This window comes from Mus caroli, chromosome 11 (assembly GCF_900094665.2).
Source record: "Mus caroli chromosome 11, CAROLI_EIJ_v1.1, whole genome shotgun sequence".
Taxonomy (NCBI): Eukaryota; Metazoa; Chordata; class Mammalia; order Rodentia; family Muridae; genus Mus; species Mus caroli.
Genome location: NC_034580.1, coordinates 65,280,927 through 65,290,284, shown reverse-complemented (window position 1 = coordinate 65,290,284; position 9,358 = coordinate 65,280,927). Strand labels below are relative to the sequence as shown.

Genomic DNA, 9,358 nt, shown 5'->3' with positions numbered 1-9,358 from the left:
TTCCATTCCCAGCACCCACATGGCAGCTCACAACTGTCTGTAACTCAAATTCCAATAATCTGGCACCCTCACACATACATGCAGGCAGAACACCAATGCACATAAATAAACCATTTTATTTAAAAAATATAATGCAAGTAGCCATCCCCCAAATAATCCAATAATGCTAGTAATAATAAAAGATCAGAGCACTGATGAACCTTCCTTACCTCTCTAATTCCTACCCAGCTCAGTGCGATAGTTTGCACAAGAGAACGGTTTTGGCAAGTTTAACTTGAAGTCAAGAACCTCCACACAGAAACGCCTCTTTAACAAACTGTTTATTAGCTTCTGTGTCGGTATGGACCGTCCTTTACTGCTCCCTAGAACGCCAGGCCTCAGGGAGGTGGCAACGTGGCAATGGTGAACTTGGGGATCTGGTCTCCCAAAAGCACCTGCCGCTCTACCCCTGACTCCTGAATGGCTGCCAAGCGGATCACCCCTCCACTGGAGCCGTCGCGTTCCATGGCCAAAGCGAGAGCTGTAGATAAAACAAGGACAGTGGGTTTGGAGTTAGGAGCTGAAAGTGAGGACCCTTGGCACGGCTTGGGAATGAAGGCTGAGGTTCACAGGCACAGTCTCACCATTGGCAGTGAACTGCAGACATTCGTCCTTGGTCATGCCTTCCCGATAGGTAGCATCAACATAGCCATAGATGTATGAGCTCCCGGAGCCTCCGATGGCAAAGGACTGTCTCACCATCATACCCCCCATGGGAACAGAGTACACCTGCCAGATGAGAGGGAGGAGAAAAGCCACCAGTTGCACCCTTTCCCTACACATGTACATTCACCAATCCCTTTTGATTTTGGTCTCAGGAAAGTTAATGGTGAGGTAGAGACAGAAAGAGAAACTTAAAAAAAAAAGTGTTTGGAGTGGGGACTAGGGATGGCTTGGATGGTAAAGGGCCTGCTAAGGCAAGCATGAAGACCTGATTTCAAATCCCCAGCACTTATGTAAAGGCTGGGCATGTGTATCTGTAACCCCAGCTCTGGGAGTAGGGTGCAGGGTGTATGATCGCTAGAGCTCATTGGATAGCCAGCCTAGCTAAAAGTGAGCTCTGTCTTCAGTGAGACTGTCTCACGAGGAAGACAACCCTGGCCACACCTCTGGCCTCCACACACATGCACCGGTAAGAATACATGCATACAGGACGGACAGACAGACAGACAAAATGGCCGAGGGGGTGGAGCATCAAAGGTGACTCCAGTACTCTGGTGAGGAGGGCCTGACCTGCCCTCCTTCTTGAGGGTCCCAGCCTGCAATGATGATTCCCGCCATGAGATCTTCTCTGTACCGGTAACACATCTCCTTGAAGAGACTGGCGGCTGTGTGGACTAGTGGAGGCTCGTTCAGTTCAATACTAGAAGGTGGGGTTGGAAGATCACAAACAAAGCAACATCAGGATCTGGAGTCAGGCCTTTTAGTGCCTTATGTTCCAGAGCCCTCAGGGTTGTTGTTCCTCCCCTGCCCACAAGTACCTGTGGAAACCAAGCTGGTAAGTGACAGCATCTGCCACTGCTTGGGTATCAGCGGCTGAGCCTGAGCGGCAGCAGAAGATGTGATCGTGGATAGGGGTCAGCTTGTCAGTCACTCGATTGGCGATGTAGGACCTGCAGGATGGTGAAACAGTAAGAAGGAGCCCACTTGCCTCCCTCCTCCATCACATCACCGTCTACTCCCTGCAGCTACAAATACTGCTACCACCTACTAGTCCTCATGGAAAATGAAGCCGGATGAATGGAGAACAGACCTTTACTGGTAGTTCACCAAAGGGTGAGGGGAACTGGAAGCCACACAATTGGGAACAAGTCCTTATTATCTCCAGGTAGTGGAGAAACTTCTCTTGACACAGTGGTCTGAGGAGGGTAAGGATGGGCAGGCAGGCAAGCAGGCAGGAATGGGGTGTATGTTTGGAGTAGGGGAAACGGGAAGACTTTCTGCTTTGAGCTCACCCAGTGGTTGTTCTGGAGTCCGCTCCTAGAACCACGCCCCCATTAAACTGCACAGCCATGATCGTGGTCTGGGAAAAATAAAGAGTGTAAAAAGAGTGACTCTTTTAGCCTTACCACATTCTCGAGCATACACCGACCTCAATAATTCTTCACCCGGATTCTATGATGCAAAATTCGTGCTCCACGAACCTATTATCAAATCTTAAGGGGCTCAACACGTCAGAGAATATAAAAACTGCAATCTCCAAACCCCAGGACTCAGACTCTTATGCTTCAGCCTACTGTTCACCTCTCATCACGAAAGGTATCACCCCACGCCAGTATTCAAGGAATCCTTTTCCCTCTCGCAGAACACAGCGCTTCTCCCCCAACACACTCAGGCTTCATGTTTTCCCTCCCGTCAGGCCTAGTACATGTCTTCCGAACTCTGGCTCTTTCCTCACCCCTGTGGAGACTTCTCGGTTTTCCCAGTCTGGGGTGAGAGCCTCCGGCCCAAAGGCCGGTGCAGACCCCGCTGGACGAACAGCTAAGGCGGCCGCCATCTTCCTCAGCTACTGCTGCCACAAAGCAACCGTCGTAAAGCGCTCCGTCACTCTCTTTAGTCCGCCTCTGCGGCCTTCTGGGAGCGAAGCTGCTTGACGGCAGAAGGGAAAAGACAGAGGTAGGAACTCGTCTTTAGCGACAATGGGCACTTTACGGCAGTGTGTCAAATTTCAAAAAAAAAAAAAAAGAGGCGGGTCTAGGAAGGGGGAAAAGGGCGGAGCCTCTTCTCAAATATTTGCCTTACTAGAGGCTTGTGGCTCCCCAGGCAAAGGATACTTGGAAATGAAGCCTAATTTACATTATAAGGTTTTATGTGTGTGTGTGTGTGTGGGGGGGTTGTTTTGGTAACTTGATTGTATAGTCTGAAGTATGTGGGTTTTGTAAATAACAACGTTGTGTCGCAATGTTAACAGGTTGGATACACTATAACTTGATTGGTGTCCTAGTTCAAAGAACCCACAAGATAAGAGTACAAACTGGAATGGTCAGGTCGTGTTTTCATTAGTCCAGGGTACCTACTTCCAGGGTCCCACAAGAACTTTTGAAGAAGCTACAGTTGTTTTTTGGGAGCATCTATACCCCTTGACAATCACCCCTGCCTTATCTGAGGGTTTCCACCGTTACACATTCTCACCTATGTATTATATTTTTAATACATTTTAAATCGTGCCATTCTAGTGTATGTGGACGTGAGTGTATGATTTTGATTTGTTTTCCCCCGAATAATTAGTTAAGCATATTTCCATGGCTAGTAAGTTTTTTGTGCATCTTCTTTGAAGCAATGTCCATTCAAGATTTTTGTCAATTTTGAAAAAGAATTGCTTGAGTTTTTTTTTTGAGTTTTTAATTATTGTGTTATTTTTATATTTAGGTAGAAACATCAGATATACGGATTTTTAAAAAAGCTGGGAGTGGTGGTGCACGACTTTAATCCCAGCACTTGGGAGGCAGAAGCAGGCGGATTTCAGAGTTTGAGGCCAGCCTGGTCTACAGAGTGAGTTCCAGGACAGCCAGGGCTACACAGAAAAACCCTGTCTCAAAAAAAAAAAAAAATTTATGTATTTTATGTATATACACTGCAGCTGTCTTCAGACACACCAGAAGAGGGCACCAGATCTCATTACAGATGATTTCTGGGAATTGAACTCAGGACCTCTGGAAGAGCAGTTGTTGGCATCAGGACATTCCAAACCTATGAGGCAACAGCTCAACCTGCGACCTGCAGACCCGTTGCCAAGACAACTGCCACCATATTCCCAGAATCCATTTGGCCCACCTCCCACTTTTACTTGTGTTAGTCATTTTCCATACAAATAAGGAGACTGTCCCATCCTCATTTTTTTTCCTCCTCTTTCCCTCTCTTCTCCCTCTGCCAATACTTTGTCTCTCCCTTCCCATAAAACCGCTTCCACGTGGAATTGCTCTGGCCTAGTGTGTCGTGGAGACGAGACCCGCCATTCTAACACATCAGCAGTCAGTGCTCTTAACTTCTGAGCCATCTCTCCAGCCCCAGGTATATGATTTGCAGATATTTTTCTCCCATTGGATTAGAGTGAAAAGTTTTCAGCTTTGGGCAAGTAAAGAGCTCAGCCAGTGAAGGGGCTTGTCCCTTCGGTGGAAGAGAAAGCCAACACCTGCCAATTGTCTTTTGACCTTCAGACAGTCACCCTCCCCTCTCCCAACAAATAACCAAATGTTTAAAAAAAAAATCAAGTTTAAAATTTGAGTGAAGTCAAATTTATTCATCCCCTCCCCCTTGGTTGGTTGTGTTTCTACACAACCCCAAATCCTAGCATCAATACACTATTTTCCAAGATTTTTGTTTTTGTTTTGCTTTTGTTGCTGGGTTCAAACCCAGAACCTTGTATAGGAATGTTAGGCAAGCACTCTGTTGTTCACGATGTCCCAGGCTTCTTTTGACTTGTTTTTTTGTTTGTTTTTTGTTTGTTTGTTTGTTTTGAGGCAAGGTCTCCCAAAGTTTCAAAAGCAAGCCTCGTCCTTATCTGTAGCCTGAGCAGGAAACACTGCTTGTGGAACTGTTGTATGAGCCCCCCAAGGAGCTGAGTTTACAAATCCCTGAGATGACAAACGACCAGGCTTGGCTTTCCTCATTTTTTTTTTTTAAGATAGGATCTCATGAAGTCTCCAAGTTGCTATGTAGCCCAGGTTGGCTTTGAACTCTTGATCCTCCTCCCTCTACCTTCCTTTTGCTGGTAGGTTGCCATGTCTACCCTGCTTTTTGTTTGTTTTGTTTTCCAGACAAGGACTCACTACATAACTCTGACTGGCCTGGGACTCACAGAGGTCTGACTGCTTCTGCCTTCCAGTGATGGAATTAAAGGCATGAGTCACCACGTCAGGTGCCCACCCTGCTTTTATGTGAGTGATACGGGATCCTAACCCTGGTTCTCACCTCAAGTACTTTACTGGCTAAGCCATTTCTTAGCCCCAATATTGACGTTTTAAAGAATCACCTTTGGCTGCTCAGTGGTGGTGCACGCCTTTAATCCCAGCACTCAGGTGGCAGAGGCAGGCAGATCTCTGTGAGTTCAAGGCCAACCGGGTCTGCAAAGCAAGTTCCAGGACACCAGGGCCATGCAAGAAAAAACAAAAAACAAAACCAAAAACCGGGTCTCAAAAACAAAGAACTGAGCAAACAAACAAAAGAGTGACCTTTTATAATTTAGTGACCGTACAACTGTAAGAAAGGCAAAGATAGTCCAGATGATACATAAAGCTGATTTAGACAAAGAAACTTGGGAAATGTGGGGAGTAGTCAGATTTCCATAGATTCAATGTTGGGATGGGGAAAGTCACGTTAACAAGATTTTGGATCTGAGAACCTGGAAAAATTGAATTCCTGCCGGGCAGTGATGGCACATGCCTTTAATCCCAGCACTTGAGAGGCAGAGGCAGGCAGATTTCTGAGTTGGAGGCTAGCTTAGTCTACAAAGTGAGTTCCAGGACAGCCAGGGCTATACAGAGAAACCCTGTCTCAAAAAACCAAAACCAAAACCAAAAAAAAAAAAAGAAAGAAAAGAAAAGAAAAGAAACTCAGTCTGAACCTGTTAGGTGTGCTATGCCTAGTTGACATCCAAATGGAAATGCCAAATACCCAGCTGGATATATAGAAATATATAGTTCAGAAAAAAAGTAGATTTGAGGTACATTTGGGAGTTAGTCTAGGAAATGCTTTATGTCTTTCACATTCACTAGTATGGAAGTGACCAAGGAGACCTTTGTGGAGTGCCTATTTGGTGAGAGGCATGGTGCACGGGCTTTAGGTTGGAGACAGAACACAGGAATAAATGCACTTTTTGGTGGAGGGAAGTAGCACTCAGGCGGGACATGCTGTGTTGGCTGTTTGGAGGTCAGATCTGGACTGAGACTTGGTAAGAGCTGGCAACTGAAGCCATGGAGCAGCTGAAATGAGCTCAGGGGAATATGAGTCCTTCAGATGCAAAGAACAGGGATAACAGATCTTCCCACATCCTCCCCTACCCCTTAAGCTAGCTCTCCAGTTATCATACATAACGCCGGATGTCGACAGCTACTAAAGCATTCTTTATTCTTCATTGCTTCTTCCAGCTTTCTGAGGCTGAGGATGAGAGGATCTCACACATCACTGAGGCTGCCCTGCTGGGGGCGGGCCTTAACTGTGATGACTTCACTAAGGAGGACCGCTAGCTACTCAGGCCGCCCGTAACCCTGAGTATGTACATCCCTTCCCAGAAATGCCTTCCTTGTCGGTCTCTTGATGCCGCGGCCATCAAGCCAGCTGGAGCAGGCCGTGGCCGGCCAGCAGGCCCTGGGTACGATTGTACACATCCTCCAGGACGCCGGCGGCCCGGGCCAGAGCAACCCGCGCGTCCGCCTCTCCTGTTCCGGGACACGCCAGCTGGAGCAGGCGACCGCGACTCGGGAGAGCCAGAATTGCCAGGCGAGCGGCCTGACGGATAAGCCATGGATGGTGCGGGGCCAGGGCGGTGCTGTAGGCTTCCCCGCACTGCGTGCCGGCATCTGGACCTCCGAGCGTCCCTGTCGCCACCCTGTGGAGGCAGAGCTGGGACCAGTGCAGCGCGCGATGCAACAAAAGTAGCGTTCGAGAGCCCGAGGACCCGGCTGAGTGCCAAGGTTCGGTTCCCAGACGCTGTAGCAATCCTGCTCGCAGCTCCCACGTGATCATAGTCATCAGCGATGTGTAGTGTGAAGCATTGGGGCCGTGCACACGAGCCTCGAGGTCGGTCACCTTGTTGAAAGCCTCGCTGGTGGCAAAGGCGAAGACAGTGCCAAGGGGAGTTAGGAACCTGTTTGGTGGTGGAAGTGGGGAGATGACTTGCGAAAGACCACAGAATCATTTGGAGGAAGATGGGCTTGGAGAAGGGAGACCACTCACCTAAGTAGTTCTCTCCATCCTGCCAGATACTGAGACAACGCCACATCCCCTTCAGGGCTCATACAGGCCAGGAAGGGGCTCACCATGCGACCCAGCGCCCCATGAGGCCCTAGACAGGGAAGCTCTTCCTTCTCTGGGACCACTAGGGGTCTGGCCACTGGGCCAATCTGGGAGATAGATATAAGAGATGCGTGAAAAGTTCCTAGCCTGCTAGGCCTACTTAGCCACAGGGCCCTGAAGAATGTCCCTCAGGTTTAGCTGGGGTTCCTCCTGGTTATTCTTGACATCTGAAGGGGGAAGGGAACAGAGAGGGAGGAGCCTCCTTTCATTCGATTCTCAGGCTGGTTCCCCTGTTTCCTTGTTTCAGAGTCCCCAGACTCTGGCCTTAAAACTCAAACATACCTGGGAAGGTAGTGGTCCCTCTGGATTGCAGGACTGCACCCCTGCCGGGAAACTAAGCAGAGAGCTGAGGACTGGAGAAGGAGAAGGGAGCTTGAGTCCCCGCAGGCCGGACAGCTGGGTTCTCTGAGCTGGTAAGGCGAAGGGCCACTCATAGAAGAACCATATACTGATGTAAAGAAGTAACGGCGTTAAGATAGCGAAGGGAATTGCATGGCGGAACCAGCGTCCCAGGGCTGGGGACAGTGAGACCCTCATGACCATCGCTGGTGCACCTCACCTAGCTAGTTGGTGGCCTTTCCCTTCCCGTGGTGTCCAGAGGTGCAGAGGGTTAATAATTAATCTATTAAGGACCCATCTCTTGTGTCCTTTGCCCTAGAGGTCAGATCCTGGGGTGAGAGACAATGAAAATTTGGGGGACATAATATGTGACCTGTCTCTGCATTGCCTTTACCTGTGGGGTTAGCTTGTTGTAAGAGGCAGCGTCTTGTGGGTTCTCCTTAAATCTGGGCACGAGTCCACTGTAAGCTGCAGATAATGGGCCTTTGTAAATCTCATGTGAGGATCAATTGATAACGCATGTGAAAACATTCCAAGTGGAAAGCTGATCACAGTTGCCCAATACGTCTTACTTGTTAAGGTGCGAGGATGGGGCTTTAGGCTCTCTCTCTCTCTCTCTCTCTCTCTCTCTCTCTCTCTCTCTCTCTCTCTCTCTCTCTCTCTTTTACATTCTTGCCGAGAGGTCTGGAAACCTTGGGGATAAAAATTTCAATTCCCCAGGAAGCGTACTGGGCTCCTCTGAAGGAGCCACTGACAAGGAGCCTTTATCCAATGATGGCCTGACTTAGGGAGGATAAGGCTGGAGCTGAGTCTGCCTGTGAGACACCTGGCTGGAGAAGATAACAAAGCCAGAACTGAGCTGCCTTCCAAAAATCTTCAAGGTCTCACCAATTAAAATAGAACTAACCTAGCACCTAATGAAAATGGTACTAATGTTACTGCTTTGATCCTTACCAATCATATTAGAGGTTACCTAATCCTTCTGGGAAATTCCCCTAGACCTGCCTAAAAGGATGTCTTGCAAGCTCCTCAAGTCATTGCCATTTTGTTGTGATCCCTGCATGCTGGTAATTTCTGCAGAATAAACGTTCTTTGCCTTTGCACACTATTTGAGTCTGGGGTCTTCCATCAGTGATTCTCGGACATTATAATTTAATTTTTTGAGCTTCACTTTAGTGTTTCATTCATTCAATCAGTCATTACTTTCCTATGGCAGGCCCTACACTAGACCCCCAGAATACAAAAGTATTTTCATAGCTGGGCACAGTAGCCCAGGTCTTCCTGTAACCTTAGGTATTTGGGAGGCTGAAGTAGGAATATCAAAAGTTCAAGGCCAGCCTGGGTAACTTATCTAGACTCTGTCTTAACATGTTTTATAAAAAGGGATACTCCAACTCTAGTAATAATGTTTAGGCCCAGCATCTGACATACCATTGTAGGTTTCCCTGTAATACAGACTCTAACAAGAAATGACTATCCAGAACTGCTGGTAACAGGACTGTTAATCTTTATTCCAAGAAACTTAGAAAAGCACCAACATCCACAGATGGTGTGTGCCCAGGCAGACTTTGAGGAGTTTGTGTTCTGAGAACTAAAGTCCTAGGGAACCTGCCTAAAACAACAACAATGGGTGACCCCCACCTGTGCTAAATGTGCCCATGACAGGATCTGGCGTTCTTTCCTTATTGAGGAGCAGAAAACCAGTGTGTAAGTGTTGTCAGCACAAATACAGAGTCAGAAAACGAAGTAAACATTAAGCTTTTTAAAATAATAAAAATCAAATCAAGCCTTGTTCTGTGAACAACATTAAAAATCATTTAAAAAAATTTTTTTAAAGTATAAAATGGGTTAGGGATCTAGTTCAGTGGTAGTGTCTTCCTGGAATGTGCAAAACTCTAGGTGCAGTCCCCAATACTCTGTGTGTGTGTGTGTGTGTGTGTGTGTGTGTGTGTGTGTGTGTGTGTGT

The 9,358-nt window shown here is 47.6% G+C and overlaps 2 protein-coding genes across 2 annotated transcripts; both read right to left on the bottom strand.

Moving 5' to 3' along the window:
* Positions 1–302: 302 nt before the first annotated feature.
* On the bottom strand, positions 303–2,575 carry Psmb6 (proteasome subunit beta 6). The gene is made up of 6 exons (XM_021176659.2): positions 2,438–2,575; positions 1,995–2,062; positions 1,521–1,652; positions 1,273–1,402; positions 624–768; positions 303–520 (listed from the first exon to the last, which is right to left on the bottom strand). Exons 1-6 carry the CDS (start codon positions 2,534–2,536, stop codon positions 378–380), a joined length of 717 nt encoding a protein of 238 aa, XP_021032318.1. The 5' UTR covers positions 2,537–2,575; the 3' UTR covers positions 303–377.
* Positions 2,576–6,078: 3,503 nt separating this feature from the next.
* Positions 6,079–7,640, bottom strand: Gltpd2 (glycolipid transfer protein domain containing 2). Its single transcript, XM_021177212.1, has 3 exons — positions 7,336–7,640; positions 6,934–7,100; positions 6,079–6,844 (listed from the first exon to the last, which is right to left on the bottom strand). The coding sequence occupies exons 1-3, from the start codon at positions 7,594–7,596 to the stop codon at positions 6,307–6,309; spliced, it is 966 nt and encodes a 321-aa protein (XP_021032871.1). The 5' UTR covers positions 7,597–7,640; the 3' UTR covers positions 6,079–6,306.
* Positions 7,641–9,358: the final 1,718 nt, after the last annotated feature.

What these genes read in the sequence shown, in the direction of transcription:
- Psmb6 (XM_021176659.2), bottom strand. Translation starts at nt 2,536, where the DNA reads ATGGCGGCCGCCTTAGCTGTTCGTCCAGCGGGGTCTGCACCGGCCTTT. An exon ending in TACCAGCTTGGTTTCCACAG is followed by an intron (nt 1,403 to 1,520) that starts GTACTTGTGGGC and finishes CCCACCTTCTAG; the next exon opens with TATTGAACTGAACGAGCCTC. An exon ending in TCTGCAGTTCACTGCCAATG is followed by an intron (nt 521 to 623) that starts GTGAGACTGTGC and finishes TTTTATCTACAG; the next exon opens with CTCTCGCTTTGGCCATGGAA.
- Gltpd2 (XM_021177212.1), bottom strand. Translation starts at nt 7,596, where the DNA reads ATGGTCATGAGGGTCTCACTGTCCCCAGCCCTGGGACGCTGGTTCCGC. An exon ending in AGGGACCACTACCTTCCCAG is followed by an intron (nt 7,101 to 7,335) that starts GTATGTTTGAGT and finishes TCTATCTCCCAG; the next exon opens with ATTGGCCCAGTGGCCAGACC. An exon ending in GGATGGAGAGAACTACTTAG is followed by an intron (nt 6,845 to 6,933) that starts GTGAGTGGTCTC and finishes ACCACCAAACAG; the next exon opens with GTTCCTAACTCCCCTTGGCA.